General features: G+C 48.5%; 1 protein-coding gene and 1 non-coding gene across 2 annotated transcripts in view; both read right to left on the bottom strand.

Annotated features, from left to right (window-relative positions):
* Positions 1-1800, bottom strand: part of CAPRIN1 (cell cycle associated protein 1) — a 40929-nt gene extending 39129 nt beyond the window's left edge. Inside the window, exons 1-2 of the mRNA XM_038764142.1 lie at positions 1639-1800; positions 1262-1519 (exon numbers count right to left, since the gene is read on the bottom strand). Coding sequence (XP_038620070.1) covers positions 1262-1519 — 258 coding nt within the window. The 5' untranslated portion in view covers positions 1639-1800. The remainder of the gene's footprint in view (positions 1-1261; positions 1520-1638) is intronic.
* Positions 1801-9469: 7669 nt separating this feature from the next.
* LOC119944223 lies at positions 9470-9607 on the bottom strand. Its single transcript, XR_005455721.1, has one exon. It is a non-coding gene; the product is annotated as a small nucleolar RNA SNORA7 (small nucleolar RNA).
* Positions 9608-20895: the final 11288 nt, after the last annotated feature.

Raw genomic sequence — 20895 nt, 5'->3', positions numbered from 1 at the left:
GGAAGGGAAGGAGGTAAGACGGGGGGATGGAGAGGGGGGAGAGGAAGGAAGGGGCTCAGTCTGGGAAGGCCTCCTGGAGGAGGTTCACTTCTCTGGGCCTCAGTTCCCTCATCTGTAAAATGGGGATTAAGAATGTGAGCCCCACGTGGGACAACCTGCGCTTGGAACAGTGCTTGGCACATAGTAAGCGCTTAACAGATACCACCATTATTACTATTATCTTTGGAGCGGGGTTTTCACTGCACACTTGAATGGTTGCCCCCGGCCCCCTCCCCCGGCGGTGCAAAGACTGAAGGGGGTGCTGAGGGAGTCTTCTCTCTCTGGGGGCACACGGGGTGGCAGAGACCTGACTAGAAGGGGAGAGGCTGGTGGCAGGGCCCTGGGTGGGGAACAAAAGGCCGGTTCGGTGGGGGGCCCCGGGAGCCCCAGGCCGCCGCCGCCTTTCCCCCTCAACGCCCCTCCGCTCTCTCCGTCGCTCGCTCGTTCCCTCCGCCCCCTCGGCTTTCGCTTTGTGCTCACAATGCAGCGCCTGTTTAGCGCTTCCCTCTTCCCCCCCGCCGCGGCCTCCGCCGCCATGTTAGTCTCCCCCTCCATGTGCCCGGCCATCCGGAGCCCGGGCCCCGGCTCTCAGGCCCGGGCCCGCCGACACAAAGAGGCGGGCGGGCAAAGGAGGAAGGCAAAGACCGCACTCCTCCGGGCCCTCCATCCCCGGAGGGGCCCTTTTTAAGAAAAAGGGCGCCGAGGGCCTGCTGGTCCCCCATCCCCGCCCAAACAGCCACAAAAACCGGCTCGGCCCGAGCGGACAAGGCCTGGGGGAAGGGGTCCCTCTCCCCTCCCAACTCCCAGGGGGGGACCGGTCTCCGAGTAACGGGCGCGGGGTGCCGCATCCCACCCCCGAAGCCACGTCGTTGTCCCCGGCCCGCCCTCGTCGAGAAGCGGCCCTCAATCCGGCGGGCGCCCGCCGAGGGAAACCCCGGGACACCGAGGCCCGATCGGGGCACAAATGGCTGAAGGAGAAGGGACACCTCTCAGATGGGGGGCGAGGACAGGGAGGGGGTGTGGGGGTCGTCCATCCCCTGTTCCTCCTCCCCCCCCCCCCATTCCCCCCATTTTCGACTGTGAGCCCACTGTTGGGTAGGGACTGTCCCTATATGTTGCCAATTTGTACTTCCCAAGCGCTTAGTACAGCGCTCTGCACATAGTAAGCGCTCAATAAATACGATTGATGATGATGATTCCCCATCCCGCTCCCCCGAGGCACCTTTTTCTTCTCCAGGTTACGGAGCTTCTTGTCGATCACCCCCAGGATCTGCTTCATGGCCTCGGTCTGCACGGCGCCGGTGCCTCCGCTGGTCCCGCCGGCCGCGGCCTGCTGCTGAGGGCCCGCCGCCCCGGGCCCCGAGGCGCCCACCGGGCCCGGAGCCCCGGCCGCCTCGCTGCCGGAGGACGACGAGCCCGGCGGGGGCGGCGGCCCGGACGCTTTGCCGCTGCTGCTGCTGGTGTTGGTGGCCGAGGGCATCTTGGGGGGGGGGGCGGCGGAGAGAAAGAAAAGGGGGGGGGGGGACAGACGATAAGACCGAGTTATAGCCGCCAACGGCACCCGAGCAACGGTCTCCCCCGACACCGCCGCCCTCTCACCGTGGGCGCGTGGATCCGGAGAGGGGTGGCGACAGGCTCCGGGCTGTAGTAGACTCTCCGTGGGCTCAGGCCGCTTCGCCCCGTCCCTGCTGCACCGGGAGCTGCTACCCGCTGCTGCTGCTGCCGGTAGTGAGGCGGAGAGACGGGAGAGGGAGCGGGAGGGACTTACCCAGCCCCGCCGCCGAGGGGGAGGGGCCGGCCCGGGCCCCGCTCGCCTGCCCGCCCCGAACGCCTGCCGGGGGGCAACGCGCCCCCCGCCGCCTGGACCCTCCCCCGGCCGCAGCGGGGGGATCCCCGCGCCCGCGGGCACGGATTCCGGGTGGGCGGCGGGAGATCGGGACGGGGGGCGCCGCACCGACTGGGGACCTTCGGGCAAAACCGGCCGCCACCTCCACGGGGACAATGGGGGGCCGATCGGCCCCGCCCCGAATTCGGTGGGGGGCGAGGACCGGAGCCCCGGCGGGGGAAAGGCCGCGATGGCCACCCCAAATCAGCCTCTCTCTCCAGCCCCGATGATACAACCGGCCCGCACCCTGCCTTCCCCAACTTAAAGCTGCCCGAAGGGGATCCGGCCTTCCGCAGCCGTGGGGAACCGTGCTTTCGAAGCCAACTTGGAAGCCGGACCGATGGAGAGCTTTGGCTTACCGACCTCGCTCCCGGGGGAAGGGGCCGACTCCTGTCCTGAGGCGTTTTTCGGCGGTTGGGTTCAAAGGGGACTCTGCCCCGGGGGCATCGAGGCGTGGCAGAAGAAGTCGGGTCAGGCCTGAAACCGACGGGAGGAAGGAGGGGGGAAAAGCCAGTGAGAAAGGGGAAAAGTGGGCCCTGAGGAGGAGGGGGGAAAGAGGGTAGAGGGAAAGTAAACAAACTGAGCACGAGGTTGGCCTTCTTAGAAGTTGGGAAGATAGGAATGAATACATTTTTCTGTTTGTTCAGATACAGCCTGATTCACTCCCAGTCCGCGACCTAACGAACAATTATACTTCAAATGAAATTTCAAAACACATAAAATAAATGCCTGTCTCTATTTCTTCACACACCCCCCACCTTTCCTCTCAGAATTCTCCAGCAGTTGGCTTTCACTTTGCATAGCCAGATCATGAGCTTCCCCAGTCTCTTAACACTGTATACCAGATCACTCCAGCTCCCTCCTTCCATTCCTCTTCAAACACTTTGAACAAGTTGCCTACGCCCACAGCCTCCACTTTTCCTCCTCCAATTCGCTTCTTGACCCCCTCCGATCTGGCTTCCACCCCTTTCACTCCACAGAAACTACCCTCTCAAAGGTCGCCAGTGATCTCCTACTCCATCTTAATCTTCCTCAACCTCTCAGTCTCCCCCCCTGCTTTCCTGCAGTATTTGTTAAGTGCTTACTAGATTAGTGTGTCAGGCACTGTTCTAAACGCTGGGGTAAAAATAAATATGGTATTTGGTTAGCGCCTACTGTGTGCCAAGCACGGTTCTAAACACTGGGGTAGAGACAAGGTAATCAGGTTGTTCCAAGTGGGGATCACAGTCTTAATCCCCATTTTACAGATAGGCAACAGGCGCAGAGAAGTTAAGTGACTTGCCCAAGGTCACACAGCGGGCAAGTGGCAAAGCTGGGATTAGAACTCAGGCCTTCTGATTCTCAGGCCCATTCTCTTTCCGGTAGGCCGTGCTGTTTCTCCTGGAAACATCTCACCTTGGCATCACTGACCCTGTCCCCTCCTGGTTCTTCTGTCTCTCTGGCCACTCCTCAATCTCTTTCCCGGGCTCCTCCTCCCCGTCTCCCACACAGTAACTGTGGGAGTACCTCAAGGCTCAGATCTGGGTCCCTTTCTATTCTCCATCTACACCCACCCCCTTGGAGAACACATTCCCTCCCAAGGCTTCAACTGTCCACTCACAATTCCACATCTCCAACCTTGATCTTTCTCCTTCTCTGCAGTCTTCTATTTCCTTCTTCAGAACATCTCTACTTGGATGTCCCACCTACAACTCAAATTTAACATGACCCAAACAGAACTCCTCGTCTTCCCACCTAAATCCTATCCTCCCACGGGCTTTCCCATCACTGTAGAAAGTACCACCACCCTCTCTGTCTCACAAGCCCATACCCTTGACGTTATCCTCGACTCATCTCTCTCACTCAACTCACGTATCCAACCCGTTGCCAAATCTCATCAGTTCTACCTTCACAACATAGCAAAAATCCACCCTTCCCTCTCCATCCAAACTGCTACCACGTCGATCCAAGCACCTGTTCCTATCCTTCCTTGATTACTGCATCAGCCTCCTTGCTGACTTCTCTGCCTCCCTACTCTCCCCACTTCAATCCATATTTCACTCTGCTGCCTAGACTGTTTTTCTAAAACACCATTCCATCCATATTTCCCCACTCCTCAAGAACCTCCAGTGGTTGCCCATCCACCTCCGCCTCAAACAGAAACTCTTTACTGTCGACATTAAAGCACTCACTCACCTTGCCCCGGCTCTGCCAGTTGTCAGCTGTGTGACTTTGGGCAAGTCACTTAACTTCTCTGGGCCTCAGTTACCTCATCTGTAAAATGGGGATTAAGACTGTGAGCCCCCCGTGGGACAACCTGATCACCTTGTAATCTCCCCAGCGCTTAGAACAGTGCTTTGCACATAGTAAGCGCTTACTAAATGCTATCATTATTATTATTATTATTCCAAGCTTACTTGCTGCTTTCCTACTACAACCAAGCATTTTTACTTTGCTCCTCTAACAGAAACCTACTGACTTTTTATCTAGCTCTCATCTATCTCACCACCAACTTCATGTCCGACAGACCATCATTCTCCCGTCTTCCAAAACTGTATTAAAATTACATCTCCAGGAGGCTTTCCCTGACTATGCCCTCATTTCCCCTAGTCCTTCTACCGTTTGTGTTGCCCTTGCACTTGGATTAATCACCGTGGCTTAGTGGAAAGAACATGGGCTTGGGAGTCAGAGGTCATGGGTTCTAATCCCAGCTCCACCACTTAGCTGTGTGACTTTGGGCAAGTCACTTAACTTCTCTGTGCCTCAGTTACCTCATCTGTAAAATGGGAATCAAGACCGTGAGCCCCAAGTGGGACAACTAATAACCTCATATCTATCCCAGTGCTTAGAACAGTGCTTGGCACATAGTAAGTGCTTAACAAATACCAACACTATTATTATTACCCTTTATTCACCCTGCCCTCAGCCCCTCAGCACTTATCTATTTCCACTTAGCCACACTACTTTTCCTGGAAACATCTAATCTTGGCTTCACTGACACTGTCCTCGCCTTTTTCTCCTCCTATCTCTTAGGTCTCTTATTCTCTTTCACAGTATCCTGCGTTTCAGCCCCTAAACCGTGGGAATCCGTAATTTATTCATTTATATTATTGTCTGTTTCCCCCTCTAGACTGTGAGCTCCTGTGGGCCAGGAATGTGTCTTCCAACTCAGTTATATTGCATTCTCCCAAGCTCTGCACATGGTAAGTACTCAATAAATTTGATCGATTGATTGATTCATCTTGTAGGAGCAAAGGGTGGGAATAAACTCATTGCCGCACAGGCCAGAATACCCATGCCATCAGAACTTTAGCATCCACCTTTCACCTAGATCAGTCTCCCTCCTTCCTCCAGAAACTGTGGGAGTGAGATTAACCTCCTATTAGGCACAGAAAATGGGTCAAGGACTGCCTTCAAAACTTCTAAAATACTGGGGTGGTTACAGCAGTTTCTAATCTAAGGCTGTTTGCCTGAGGTGGGCATGAGCCACAAAACTACCCCTCAAAGTACTATAGAGTGTATATTTATATAATACAATATGTAAAATTTTGTCTTGTGTTTTCTAAAGCTCTTTTGTTCAATGTGCCAGCCCTTCTTCATAGATTCTGATAGGCCACAGGCCCTGTTTTCCATTGATTTCCTTGTATTTCTCCCCGGCACTTAGTACACAGTAAATGCTTAATAAAGATTTGTTATAAATATGCCCATCTGGTGCCGTGGTTTGCCACTGCTGAGAGTCAGCCAAAGCAGCGGGAAGTCCACAGTGTGTGTGGCCCATCAGGCCACATATGGTCTGCAGTCATTGTACTCAGTTATATTATACTCTCCCAAGCACTTAGTACAGTGTTATGCACCTAATAAGCACTCAATAAATATGATCGATTGATTGTGGGCTTAGGCGTGGACCACACTGCTCCCAACCCACCCAGTCTCTTGACTTGCTGCTTGTCATCTTAGCCGTTCATTCTCCCAAACAGTTACGTACAGCACTGGAGACATCTTCCATTGTAAAAATACTTTACTCTCTTCATTTTCAATGAAGGAATGTAACTCATTTGTCCAAGAAGCATTTCAACCCTAGAGCCCCAGTAAACAGGAAACAATTCATAGTCATAGTGTGTTGTACAGATCTTTGCATAAAGTAAACACTCAGTAAAGTACCGCTGATTGACTCTACCTCTGTGAAAAAGGCATTTAAAAAAATGTGCCCTGTACCCAATTTTCTCCTGATAAGACTGATTTAGACTGTGAGCCCACTGTTGGGTAGGAACTGTCTCTATATGTTGCCAATTTGTACTTCCCAAGCGCTTAGTACAGTGCTCTGCACATAGTAAGTGCTCAATAAATGCGATTGATGATGATGATAAGGCAAATTAATGTTTGTAGATGGTTGGGCTGGAAGCAGGGGCAGATAAAGAGCCTAGGTAGATCAATCAATCAATAATATTAATTGAGTGTTTACTGAGAGTGTAGCCTACACGACTAGGTGCTTAGGAGAGCACAACAGAATCAGTAGACACAATCCCTTGCCCTCAAGGATTTTACAGTCTATCAGGGGAGAACAACCCCTTAATAAATCACAATTATTCATTCATTCATTCAGTTGGATTTGTTGAGCACTCACTGTGTGCAGAGCACTGTACTAAGCACTTGGAAAGTACAGTACAGCCGCAGAGGCAATCCCTGCGCACAATAAGCTTACAGTCTGCGGGGGGGGGGGGGGGGGGGGGGGGGGGAGACAGACATCAAAACAAATAAACAGGCATCAATATAAATGAATAGCATTATAGATATGTATGTGCATAAGTGCTGAGGGGTGGGGGCAGAGCAAAGGGAGCAAGTCGGGGTGACGCGGAGGGGAGGGGGATCTAAGGAAAAGGAGGCTTGGTCTGGGAAGGCCTCTTGGAGGAGGTGCACCTTCAGTAGGGCTTTGAAGGGCGGAAGAGTGAATGGCAGATTTGAGGAGGGAGCACACTCCAGGCCAGAGGTAGGATGTGGGCTAGGGGTTGGTGACGAGATAGGCAAGATGGAGCAAGTGAGAAAGATCATAATGGTCTTTATCAAGCACTAGGTGCTTTGTTAAGCACTGGGGTAGAGCCGAGATAGTCAGATCTGGAGAACTCTACATTTATAGTTATCTGCTTCACCTGGGGCTTAGAATCTAATCCCAGCTCTGCCAATTGCTTGCTCTGTGCCCTTGGGCAAGTCATTTAACTTTTCTATGCCTCAGTTTTCTCAACTGTAAAATGGGGATTAAATCCTATGTAGACGGTGAGCTGTAAATGGGACAGAGACTATGTCCAACCGGAGTAACTTTTACCTACTTAAGTGCTTAGAACAGTGCTTGACACATAGTAAGTGCCTAACACATAAAAGAAGGAGAAGAAGAAGGAGAAAAAGGGGGAAGAAGAGAGAACAGGTATTTTATCTCCATTTCTTACAAATGAGGAAACTGAAACACAAATAAATTGTGACGTGCCCAAGATCACAAAGCAGGCAAGTGGAGGAAACGTGCCTCCTTATTCCCAGGCCCCATATTCTTTCTCCTGGGTCATGCTGGGTAGAAAAAGCCTGAGGCGACTTCTTGCCCAAAGTTCACCCTCTGTTCAGAGTATATATGTACCTTTACTCCCTCAATACTCTGGGGATATGTTTAGCCTATAGCAGAGAACATGGCACAGGTGAGATGTTTCTCACTGTACCTTGATCTCACCTGTCCTGGCTTCCAATCCTGGCTCTGCCACTTTTGTGCTGGGTGACCTTGGGCAAGTCACTTAACTTCTCTGTGCCTCAGTTATCTCATCTGTATAATGTGGGTTAAGACTGTGAGCCCCATGCAGGACAGGGACTGTGTCCAAACTGATCATCTTATACCTACCTTAGTGCTTGGTACAGTGCCTGGCACACAGTAAGTGCTTAACAAATGCCATTAAAAACAACAACCACAATAATAACAAAAAAAATCTTACTTCATTCACTCATTCATTCATTCAGTCGTATTTATTGAGTGCTTATTGTGTGCAGAGCACTGTACTAAGTGCTTGGGAAGTACAAGTTGGCAACATATAGAGGTGGTCCCTACCCAACAACGGTATTTGCCCTCTCTTCTGCACTGTCTTTGCACTGGGTTGGTACCTCTTAGGCACTCTGATATCCCACCCCAAGTCCCACAGTATTTATGTACATATACTTGGCTCCTTCCCCTTTCTGTAATTTATCTTAATGTCTGCCTGCCTTGCTAGACTGTTAGCTTCTTGAGGGCAGGAATTGTGTCTACCAACTGTTATATTATTCTCTCCCAAGCACCTCGTACAGTGCTCTGCCCACATTAAGCACTCAGTAAACACCATAGATTGAGCAGTCACAATACACCCCTAAGAGTGGTAGGTATGGGGCAATTGTTCCTTATGCCCAGGATTTAAAGTTAACCTAGTTGGAAAAATTTCCCAGAGAATCCAGGGCTGCAATATCCATCAGGAACATGGGGGAATTACTCCAGATTAGCTTTATCTTCTCCAGCGCTTAGAACAGTGCCTCACACACAGTAAGCGCTTAACAAATACCATCATTATTATCAGTATTATCATTATTATTATCATAATCATTATTATTATTATCATTATTCACCATTATCAGAGTGGTGGTCTCTGGACAATACTCACTTAAGACTGTCCATAAGACTGTGAGCCCCCCGTGGGACAACTTGATCACCTTGTAACCTCCCCAGCACTTAACAGTGCTTTGCACATAGTAAGTGCTTAATAAATGCCATTTTCTCCAGTGTCTGAGGGAAACTGCTCAGCTCCCTACCTCCTCTAAGGGGCTTACCTGAATTTGACCTCAACCTGAATGGCACATGATGCTGTGTCAAGGAAAATTCTGGTAATAATAATAATAGTAATGGGATTTATTAAGCGCTTACTATGTGCAAAGCACTGTTCTAAGTGCTGGGGAGGTTACAAGGTGATCAAGTTGTCCCACGGGGGGCTCACAGTCTTAATCCCCATTGTACAGATGAGGTAACTGAGGCCCAGAGAAATTAAGTGACTTGCCCAAGGTCACACAGCTGACAATTGGAGGAGCCAGGATTTGAACCCATGACTTCTGACTCCAAAGCCCGTGGTCTTTCCACTGCTCCACGCTGCTTCCAGCAATTCCTGAGTAAGACCTGAGGTGGCAGATGAGAGGAGTCTTGGAAAGTAGCAGCACCAGTGGAGAAGAAAGCAGAGGTGAGAGTATCCCAAGCATTAGGGATGGAGAGTGTAACAGATATCCACTTTGTGAAAAGTCCTACAGGAACAGTTAAGATTCAGCAGAGATGTCCAGAGACGCTGTCTTGTCTTGTCTTATGCCGTCAAGTCGTTTCCGACCCATAGCGACACCACGGACATATCTCTCCCCGAACGCTCTGCTCTCCATCTGCAATTGTCCTGGTAGTGTATTCATCAAGTTTTCTTAGGTAAAAATCCAGAAGTGTTTTACTGTTGCCACCTTCCGCCCAGTAAACTGGAGTCTCTACCCTCGACTCTCTCCCATGCTGCTGCTGCCCAGCATGGGTGAGTTTTGACTTGTAGCAGATTGCCTTCCACTCGCTAGCCACTGCCCAAGCTAGGAATGGAATGGGTGGGCCTCTGGTTGACTCTTCCTCCCATAGCCAAAACTGGTAGAGTACTGGAAACTCTCCAAGTGTGACCCTGAGAGGGGAGAGATTCTGTAATAGCTACAAATTAAGCAGTGGTAGTAGTCACAAAATCAAACAGCCACTGGTAAGAGCGAAGCATCAGCACCTTGATAGGGGACCCAGAAGGGAATGATTACCTTGTATCTATCCCAGCATGTAGAACAGTGCCTGGCACACAGTAAGTCCTTAACAAATATCACTAAAAAAAAAAGGCTCTTGCTAATATTGTGCCAACATTGGGGAGCAGCGAATTCCCCAGTAGTTTCTGCAATCAAATTTTCTCACTTTTCTTCTTGAAGCTGGTGACTTTTTAAGGTATTTGTGCCAGACACTGTACTAAGCACGGTGTGTGTGTGTGTGTGTGGGGGGGGGGGGGTAAATCCAAGCTAATCAGGTCGAACACAGTTCATGTTCCATGTGGGGCTCTCAATCTTAATCCCCATTTACAGATGAAGTGACTGAGGCACAGAGAAGTGAAGTGACTTGCCCAAGATCACACAGCAGACAAGGGATTAGAATCCAGATCAAATGCTCAGTGCTGTGCTTTGCACACAGTAAGCGCTTAATAATTACAATTGAATGAATGAAGTCCTGCTGGATCCAAGGCCCGTGCTCTATCCATTAGGCCACCTTGCTTCTCAAAAATGTTCTGGCATCTCTGAAATATTGTGGCATTTCCCTGGTTTCTCAAAGCTGAGGAAAAGCCTCTGCAGATGTCTAAACTAGTAGCTCTCAGGAAATGCAGGTATGTATTTCCTTCTGCCTGTAGCACATCTCTTTCTGGATGTCCCACAGTCACTTCAAGCTCAGTATGTCCAAAAATGAACTCATCTTTTCTCTACCCAGCTTTCCCATCACAGTTAACAACGCCAGTAGCCTCCCTGTCTTTCAAGCCCATAACGTTAGTATTAACCTTGACTCCTCCCTCTCTTTCAACCCCCATATCCAGTATGTCACCAAATCCTGTTGGTCCTTTCTTCATAACATTTCCAGAATCTGCCCTTTCCTCTTTTTCCAAAAGGTCCCTACACCGATCAGGCATTTGTTATATTCCATCTTGACTCCTGGCATCAGCCTCCTCGCTGATCTCCTTGCCTCCAGCCTCTTCCTCCTCCAGTCCATGTTTCAGTCAGCTGCCTGGATCATTTTTCTAAAATGTTCTAAATGGGTCTCCCTCAAAAACCTCCAATATTTCCACATTCTTCCCCACATCAAACAGAAACTCCTGACCATTGGTTTTAAGGTACTCAATCAGCTCTCTTCTCTACCTCCTTACCCCACTCCCTTTTCCCACAACACCCCAACTTGCACTCCTAGTTCCTTTCAAACTAACTTATTCTCCATGCCTCGTTCTTGTCTCTGCCACCGTCACACTCTCCCTCTGACCTGGAACTTCCTTCCCTTTCACATCCCACAAATTTCTGCTCTCCCAGATCACTCTGCTCTCCCCATCTTCAAAGTCTTTCTGAAATGACACCTTCTCTGATTGATTTCTAATCTCCTTGCCTTATATCCCCCAGATGTCATTTCCGCACTTTCGTACCACCTAAGCACTTATATTCATTCATTCATTCAATTGTATTTATTGAGCGCTTACTGTGTGCAGAGCACCATACTAAGCACTTGGGAAGTACAAGTTGGCAACATATAGAGACGGTCCCTACCCAACAACGGGCTCACAGTCTAGAAAGGGGAGAATGGTAGGAGGGAGCTGAAGTGATCTGGTATATAGTGTTAAGAGATTGCATTTCTATACATCTTCAACACTGTATTCTTTCCCAGTGCTTAGTCCAATGTTCCTTATAAAGTAAATGATTATAGATAGTGTTACTATTATTACTTCATTCTATCCATAATTTTAGTGTCTTCCTCCCCAAGGGCAGGGATCATATCTACTAATTTTAATATACTTTTCCAAGCTTGTAATATAGTGCTCTGTACACAGTAAGTGATCAATAAATGCTATTGATTGATTTCCCCCCACCCCCGTGTGGGAATGAGTTGCTCCAAGTCATCCACATTCTTAGAGAAGCAGCATGGCTTAGCAGCAAGAGCACGGGCTTGGGAGTTAGAGGTCCTGGGTTCTAATCCAGGCTCTGTCACTTATCAGCTGTGTGACTTTGGGCAAATCACTTTACTTTTCTGTGCCTCAGTCACCTCATCTGTAAAATAGGGATAGAGACTGTGAGCCCCACATGGGACAACCTGATTACCTTGTATCTACACCAGTGCTTAGAACAGTGATTGGCATATAGTAAGCACTGAACAAATACCATAGTTAATATTATTATTCCCCAGCCATTGACTGACTGCAAGGTGACTTGCTGCAGTTAGAGTCATAGTCTGACCATGAATAGAATATCTCTGTGGGTATTACTCTGTTGCATTCATCTACTTCTTATGGTCACTTGCCATACCAGTCCTTTGAAGTTTTTCCCTACTTGCTTAACCTGTCCACCTTGCAAGATGCCCTAGGTAACTCTGATGATAATAATAATAATAATAATGGCATTTATTAAATGCTTACTACGTGCAAAACACTGTTCTAAGCGCTGGGGAGGTTACAAGGCGATCAGGTTGTCCCACGGGGGGCTCACAGTCTTAATCCCCATTTTCCAGATGAGGTAACTGAGGCACAGAGAAGTTAAGTGACTTGCCCAAAGTCACACAACTGACAAGTGGGTGGTGGAGCTGGGATTTGAACCCTTGACCTCTGACTCCAAAGCCCGGGCTCTTTCCACTGGGCCACGCTGCTTCTCTAAGCTTGATCAGAAGCCTTCACCACTGGTCGCATAGCTCCTGGCTCCCAGCAGGCCCGCTGCTACTGTTTCGCCTCCGCTCAGGGTGAGCTGTGGGACGGCATGAAGATAGCTGGTGATGTAGGCGGCTAATGCCTCAAAAGCTAGCGGTGGCTGCCCTGGCCACCACCTGATGGTCTGTAGTACTAAGGCACTACAGCAGCCCTCTGGCTCTCGGCTGGGTTTTGTAGAAGCAGCATGGTTCAGTGGTTAGAGCATGGGCCTCATGGGAGTCAGAAGGTTGTGGGTTTCAATCCCGGCTCTGCCACTTACCTGCTGGGTGGTCTCGGGCAAGTCACTTCACTTCTCTGGGCCTCAGTTACCTCATCTGTAAAATGGGCATTAAGACTGTGAGTCCTATGTGGGACAGGAACTGTGTCCAACCTGATTAGCTTGTATCTACCCCAGAGCTTAGAACAGTGCTTGACACATAGTAAGCACTTAACAAATACCATCATTATTATGATGATGATACGTAAAACCATTGCGTGCACTTTACAGTGTGCTGCATCCCTGCCTGGCCACTGGCTTGTTGCATCCATTAGCCCAGCCAGAGCAAAGCTGGCAGGGAGGTAAGAGTGGGAGTGGCCTAACACTAACTAACCCCTGGCATTTGGGCAGGGAACATGGCTACTACTCTGTTATATTGTACTCTCCCAAGTGCTTAATACAGTGTTCTGCATACAGGAAGAGCTCAATAAATAGCACTGATTGATGATAATCTATTTCTTCAAAGAGGATTTGAGCCCCCAGGCCTTCCAAAGGTTAGCTTGTCTCTACAGCATGGCTCAGTGGAAAAAACTATGGGCTTTGGAGTCAGAGGTCATGGGTTCAGAACCCGGCTCTGTCACTTGTCAGCTGTGTGACTTTGGGCAAGTCACTTACCTTCTCTGGGCCTCAGTTATCTCATCTGTAAAATGGGGATTAAGACTGTGAGCCCCCCGTGGGGCAACCTGATTGCCTTGTAATCTCCCCAGCGCTTAGAACAGTGCTTTGCACATAGTAAGCGCTTAATAACTGCCATTATTATTATTATTATTACTACCGGAGACTGAATTATTATCACTTATTTAACCAACTAAAGGGGATTCATGAAACCCTAAGGGTACTTCAAAACACTGGAAAGGGTAAGGCCTTTATGGCAGTCATCGAGACAGACAAAAGAAGCTCAGTACTCAGCTTAATAACTAGAATTATCTGCTATTGCTCTCTGCTGCATCAGGAGGATCACTCAAAACTGGTGAGTGGTTGGAGTAGACGGAGAAGGGCATGTAATTGAGGGAACCCTCACTGTGAGAGGGGATTGGGGATGACAAAGGAATCCATGAGGGAACATACTGATGTGTGTGGATATGGGGGTGGGAGGCAGGTTAGGGAAAACCCTGTATGGGAGCATTTTCTACAACATATTAAAAACCTCTACTATAGGTTATTAGCATGATTGTCCCCTGAAGAGTTTGGGAAAGTGGGCAGGAAAAAAATTGGTGTCCTCGAGCACAGATTTCTCTTCCACATTTGCAGCTAGCATTTGAGACAATTTACCATGGTATCCTTGATCCCTAAAATAAGCAAGACCTTCCATTTCACTAGGATAGTTCTGGGGACCCTGAGCAGAGATACCCCAGAACAACAGTAAAAACCACCCTTCCTATCTCTTAAGGACAAAAAGATACCTAGGATGTCTTTAGTCAATGATGCTTTCTTTCATTAGCACATTAGTGAGGCAACCAGGCACCTGCAGATGACTCTCACTAAAAGCAGATGCACTAGGCACAAGGACGGTTTTCTGACACTACAACATTTTGAACTAATATTTATTTGCTGAGCATGGCAAATGTGCTAGGCATAGGCTTAGGTCCATGTACTTAAAAATTTAGTGCCACCAAGGGGAAATGGGGGTCATTTCTTTGTAGTTACTGTAAATACAAGGGACTTTGTTGCCTGTGGAAAGTATTCCCCCCACCCCCAGTCATCCTCTAAATGGAGACACATCACCCCCTCTGTCTGATTCTCAGTCCCAAAGACTTCCTAATCGGGCTGACTAATCTGTCATTTACTGGAGACTACATCCTTCTCCTGTTCCTTGTCATCATCATCATCAGCATCAGTCAGTTCTTGTGGCTTAGTGGAAAGAGCCACTGAGAAGACTAAGAAGAGTCAGAGGACGTGGGTTCTAATCCCGGCTCCTCCACTTATAATAGTAATGATGATGGCATTTATTAATCAGTTACTATGTGCAAAGCACTGTTCTAAGCACTGGGGAGGATGCAAGATGATCAGGTTGTCCCATGGGGGGCTCACAGTCTTAATCCCCATTTGACAGCTGAGGTCACCGAGGCCCAGAGAACTTAAGTGACTTGCCCAAAGTCACACAACTGACAATTGCTGGAGCTGGGATTTGAACCCATGACCTCTGACTCCAAAGCCTGTACTCTTTCCACTGAGCCATGCTTTCAGTCATCATTCACTTGTCTGCTGTTTGACCTTGGACAAGTCACTTAACTTCTCTGTGCCTCAGTTACCGCATCTGTAAAGTGGGGATTAAGACTGAGCCCCATATGGAACAACCTGATTACCTTGTATGTATCCCAGCTCTTAGAACAGTGCTTGGCACAAATACCATCATTATTACTATTATTATTATTACTGTGTGTGAAGCACTATATTAAAATAAAGGTACAGGATATAGTCCCTGCCCTCAAGGATTTTGGGGAGACAAGACAACATATATTTATTTACAAATAGTGGGAATAAGAAAAGGAACAAAAAGACAACAAGCACTAACAAAGTTATGGAAAGGCGAACAGACAAATAAGTGAATAAATATCGTACATGGATTGAAATATACAGAAGTATTAAGAATGGCTCGTGGAGCAGTTTGGATACCGCTCACACAACCCTTCACTGTCACCACCTCTCTGGCTCTTCCCAGAACTTCACATGAACAGAGAAGCTTTAAGAGGGAAAAAAGTGAAGTTCTGAGAAGACCCCAGGGCCCAAAGGAGTGCAAGTTGCCGGCCCCTATGCTGCACTTCAGACTACTTTCCCCGGATAATATTCTGGTCCCCAGAAGACTGGGTTCGGAACAGCTTTTCACTTCAGAGCTGCCACCCAAGGATTTTACATCTGCTTTTGCCTACTGCTCACCCTTTTCTTTATTAGATGGGGGAGAAAGTGGAGACAGCAGGGTTTTGTATTTCTGCCCCTCCATCAAGGGTGTGGAGTCACTGAAAAGTATCTGTCACAAAAACCCTTGTGTCTATGTGTTAATTTCACCAGCCGCTTTAGAACATCCCTCTCTGCTGAGCCGAACAAAATTTTTCAGGCACTCCACATTAGCAACAGTAACAGTGACCAAAATTTACCTCTAAGATGGACAGTTTTCAGTGAGGTACAGATGTGAAGCAAGAGAGGCTGAAAAATCTAAAATCCCCATGGAAACTTTCCTACCAAGGAATGACATTGGAGAAAACTTTATGCGACGGTGGCTTATTTTTTGACATCTGTGAAGAACCGATACCTTTTAACATCTAAAGTGAATTGGACAACCTCTTCTGCTGGCTTACTGAGGACTCTACCCCTGCTCTCGCATTTAATCATCATTTCTCTTAGCTCTGCTATTTGTCTCCTGGAAAGAGCACTGCTCTAGGATCAGGAAACCTGGGTCCTTGTCCCGGTTCTATATGTAGCAGGCTAACCAGGCTGAAAGTGGAGGAAAGTCAGGGATTCGGAGACGTACTTTGGGAAGCAGCAGCAGCCCCTGGCAGTTCTGCAGGGAGAATGGGCCAGATATGGGGACCCTGCCAGCAGGCCCAGGAAGATGGAAGAGAACTGCTACAATGGGGATAAGTCCTCAGGGATAAGTCATCTCTGTTGTACTGTTACTCTCCCAAGCAATTAGTAGTGTTCTGCACTTCACTTCCCCGTGCCTCAGTTACCTCATCTGTAAAATGGGGATTGAGACTGTGAGACACATGTGGGACAGGGACTGGGTCAACCTGACTTGCTTATATCCACCCCAGCACTTAAGTACAATGCCTGTCACACAGTAAGTGCTTAATAAATACCACAATTATTACAATAAGTGCTCAGTAAATTCCTCTGATTGATCGGTTCATTAGATATCTCTCCCACCCCGTTCCCATTGTAAAATGTCAGGGAGGAGATCCTGGAAATTCAGGGAGGGGTTTCACTGTCTATTATTCTGTCTCTCTCTTTTCCTCTCTCTGTCTTTCCCTTGTTTTCTCCCTCTGTCCTTTTCTCTCTTCCTCTTTTTCTTTCTCCTTGCAGCCCATTCATTCATTCAATCGTATATATTGAGCACTTACTGTGTGCAGAGCACTGTACTAAGTGCTTGGGAAGCCCAAAGGCCAATGATATTATGCCCCACTGAGTCGATCATACTATTATCAATAATATTTATTTATTGAGCACTAACTGTGTGCAGAGCACTGTACTAAAGGCTTGGGAGAGTACAATAGAACAGAGTTGATAGACACGTTCCTTGCCCACAATGAGCATTTATTTAGCTCTTATTGTGTGCAGATCACTGTACTAAGTGTTTGGGAGAGTGCGGTATAACAGAGTTATATGTTCCCTGCCCAGAAGGAACTTATAGTCTAAAGTGGGAGACAGACACTAATATAAATGAATAAATTGTACATTAGTGCTGTGAGCCAGAGGGTGGGGTGAACGGATGACCTTGAAGGATGACAAGGTGACAGAGAAGGGAGTGGGAAAAGAGGAAATGAGGGTTTAGTCAGGAAAGGCCTCTTGGGGGAGATGTGATTTTAATACACTTTCCCTTTCACTCCCCTTTCCCTTTGCCGCTCTCGTACCACTAACCCACAGCCTTGGATCACTGCCACTGTCCACCTCCTTCGCTCTTATGCTCGAGCTGCTGAACACTGCTGACGAAAGTCTAAACACCAAGCCAAACTTGTTCACTTCAAGTTTATCCCTTCCTGCCTTAACTCTGCCCTCTCCTCTGCCAAGCAAAACTATTTCTCCTCCCTTATTGACACCCACGCCCATCATCCCTGTCAGCTCTACTGTACATTTAACTCCCTTCTCAGGCCCCCTGTTCCTCCCCATCCTCCGTCCCTCACCCCCAACGATCTGGCCTCCTACTTCATTAGTAAAATTAACTCCATCAGGTCTGAGCTCCCCAAAGTCACTCCTCCCCCCTCTCCAACCACTCTGCTCTCAACCCTCTCCACTACTCTCCCATCCTTCCCAGCAGTATCTTCAGATGAGATCTCCTCCCTCCTCTCAAGTGCTACTCCAGCTACCTGTGCTTCTGACCCTATTCCCTCTCATTTTATGAAGTCTCTCGCCCCTTCCCTCCTCCCCTCCTTAACTTCCATCTTCAACCGCTCACTCTCCACTCTGTTCCTTCCTCTCTGCCTTCAAACATGCCCACGTCTCCTCCATCCTAAAAAAACCCTCTCTTGACCCCACCTCCCCTTCTAGTTATCGCCCTATCTCCCTCCTACCATTCCTTTCCAAATTTCTTGAACGAGTCATCTACACCCGCTGCCTCAAATTCCTCCACGCCAACTCTCTCCTAGACTCCCTCCAATTTGACTTCCATCTCCTACACTCCACCAAAACTGCCCTCTCAAAGCTCACCAGTGACCTCCTTCTTGCCAAATCCAACGGCTCCTAGTCTATCCTAATCCTCCTCGACCTCTCAGCTGCTTTCGACACTGTGGACCACCCCCTTCTCCTCAACACGGTATCCAACCTTGGCTTCACAGACTCTGTCCTCTCCTGGTTCTCCTCTTATCTCTCTGACCGTTCATTCTCAGTCTTCTTTGCGGGCTCCTCCTCTGCCTCCCATCCCCTTGCTGTAGGGGTTCCTTAAGGGTCAGTTCTTGGTCCCCTTCTGTTCTCTATCTACACTCACTCCCTTGGTGAACTCATTCGCTCCTACAACTTCAACTATCATCTCTACGCTGATGACACCCAAATCTACATCTCTGCCCCTGCTCTCCCTCCCTTCAGGCTCGGGTTTCCTCCTGACTTCAGGACATCTCCATCTGGATGTCTGCCCGCCATCTAAAACTCAATATGTCCAAGACTGAACTCCTTATCTTCCCTCCCAAACCCTGCCTTCTCCCTGACTTTCCTGTCACTGTAGATGGCACTACCATCCTTCCCGTCTCACAAGCCTGCAAACTTGGTGTCATCCTCGACTCTGCTCTCTCGTTCAACCCTCACATCCAATCCATCACCAAAACCCGCCAGTCTCACCTCCACAACATCGCCAAGATCAGCCCTTTCCTCTCCATCCAAACTGCTACCTTGCTGGTTCAATCTCTCATCCTATCCCAACTGGATTACTCCGTCAGCCTCCTCTCTGATCTCCCATCCTCCTGTCTCTCCCCACTTCAGTCTATACTTCATGCTGCTGCCCAGATCATCGTTGTGCAGAAACGCTCTGGGCATGTTACTCCCCTCCTCAAAAATCTCCAGTGGCTACCAGTCAACCTATGCATCAAGCAAAAACACCTCACTCTCGGCTTCAAGGCTCTCCATCACCTCTCCCCCTCCTACCTCACCTCCCTTCTCTCCTTCTGCATCCCAGCCCGCCCCCTCCGCTCCTCTGCTGCTAACCACCTCACTGTACCTCGTTCTCACCTGTCCCGCTGTCGACCCCTGGCCCATGTCCTCCCCCTGGCCTGAAATGCCCTCCCTCTGCACATCCGCCAAGCTGGCTCTCTTTCTCCCTTCAAAGCCCTACTGAGAGCTCACCTCCTCCAGGAGGCCTTCCCAGACTGAGCCCCCTTTTCCCTCTCCTCCTCCCCATCCCCCCGGCCCTACCTCCTTCCCCTCCCCACAGCACCTGTATATATGTTTGTACAGATCTATTACTCTATTTATTTTACTTGTACATATTTACTATTCTGTTTATTGTTTTAATGATGTGCATCTAGCTTTATTTCTATTTATTCTGATGACTTGACACCTGTCCACATGTTTTGTTTTGTTGCCTGTCTCCCCCTGCTAGACTGTGAGCCTGTTGTTGGGTAGGGACCGTCTCTATATGTTGCCAACTTGTACTTCCCAAGTGCTTAGTACAGTGCTCTGCACACAGTAAGTGCTCAATAAATATGATTGAATGAATGAATGAATAAGGTTCTGAAGATGGGGAGGGTGGTGTCATGTGATCCCTTAATGTGATTGCATCATGCACCCCATAGGAACCTCCCAAATTTGATTGGTCCTGGCCCAGCAGGAGTTGGTGCGACCCTACCTGACTGTGGCAGTAATGTGATCTCCCTCTGCCTGGACACAACTCCCTTACAGCTCCCAGTGGCAGCAGCATCAGCCATATAGGAAAACCTTAGCAGACAAGAGTCAGGAGGTGGGAGAAAAAGGGTTTGGTAGGCAATATCGGGTGAAATATATATGGGGGTGGTGAAGGGAATGAGTATGAAAAGATATTTTTGGCAGAGGTTGTATGAGTGAGTGAGGTGAGTGGGAAGAATGTGGAAGGGGTGGGGAGATAAGGAGTGAGGGAAAGGGTGGTGGTGGTGTGTGTGTGTGTGTGTGTGTGTGTGTGTGTGTGTGTGTGTGTGTGTGTGTGTGTGTGTGTGAGAAAAATCAGGGGTAAGCAATGTGTTTGGTGGAGGTGAGAGACTGGGCACCTGAGGGGTACCCGCGTCTTTACGTATGGGACGGGGGCACAGCATGGCTCAGTGGAAAGAGCACGGGCTTTGGAGTCAGAGATCATGGGTTTGAATCCCGTCTCTGCCAACTGTCAGCTGTGTGACTTTGGGCGAGTCACTTAACTTCTCTGTGCTTCAGTTACCTCATCTGTAAAATGAGGATTAAGACTGTGAGCCCCACTTGGGACAACCTGATCACCTTGTAACCTCCCCAGTGCTTAGAACAGTGCTTTGCACATAGTAAGCGCTTAATAAATGCCATCATTGTTAGTGTTATTATTATTAGAGTCCCTGGAGAATGGTAGAAGATGTCTCTGTGGTCAATGAGGAGAGTTGCAATAAAAAGGTACTAAGGTCAGACCTGATTACCAAAGCAATTGCTGGGTTATATATGGAAGAAAATTCTCTTCAGATTGTTAGCTCAATGTGGACAGAGAAGATGTCTACAACTCTTGTTATATTGTACTCTCATTCACTCATTCAATCGTATTTATAGAGTGCTTACTGTGTGCAGAGCCCTGTACTAATCAATCAATCAATCAATCGTATTTATTGAGCGCTTACTATGTGCAGAGCACTGTACTAAGCGCTTGGGAAGTACAAATTGGCATCACATAGAGACAGTCCCTACCCAACAGTGGGCTCACAGTCTAAAAGGGGGAGACAGAGAACAGAACCAAACATACCAACAAAATAAAATAAGTAGGATAGAAATGTACAAGTAAAATAAATAAATAAATAAATAAATAGAGTAATAAATATGTACAACCATATATACATATATACAGGTGCTGTGGGGAAGGGAAGGAGGTAAGACGGGGGGATGGAGAGGGGGACGAG

Source organism: Tachyglossus aculeatus, chromosome 22, assembly GCF_015852505.1.
Source record: "Tachyglossus aculeatus isolate mTacAcu1 chromosome 22, mTacAcu1.pri, whole genome shotgun sequence".
NCBI classification, from domain to species: Eukaryota; Metazoa; Chordata; class Mammalia; order Monotremata; family Tachyglossidae; genus Tachyglossus; species Tachyglossus aculeatus.
Note: the sequence above shows the minus strand (reverse complement) of the source record. Positions and strands in the feature narration are given on the sequence as shown.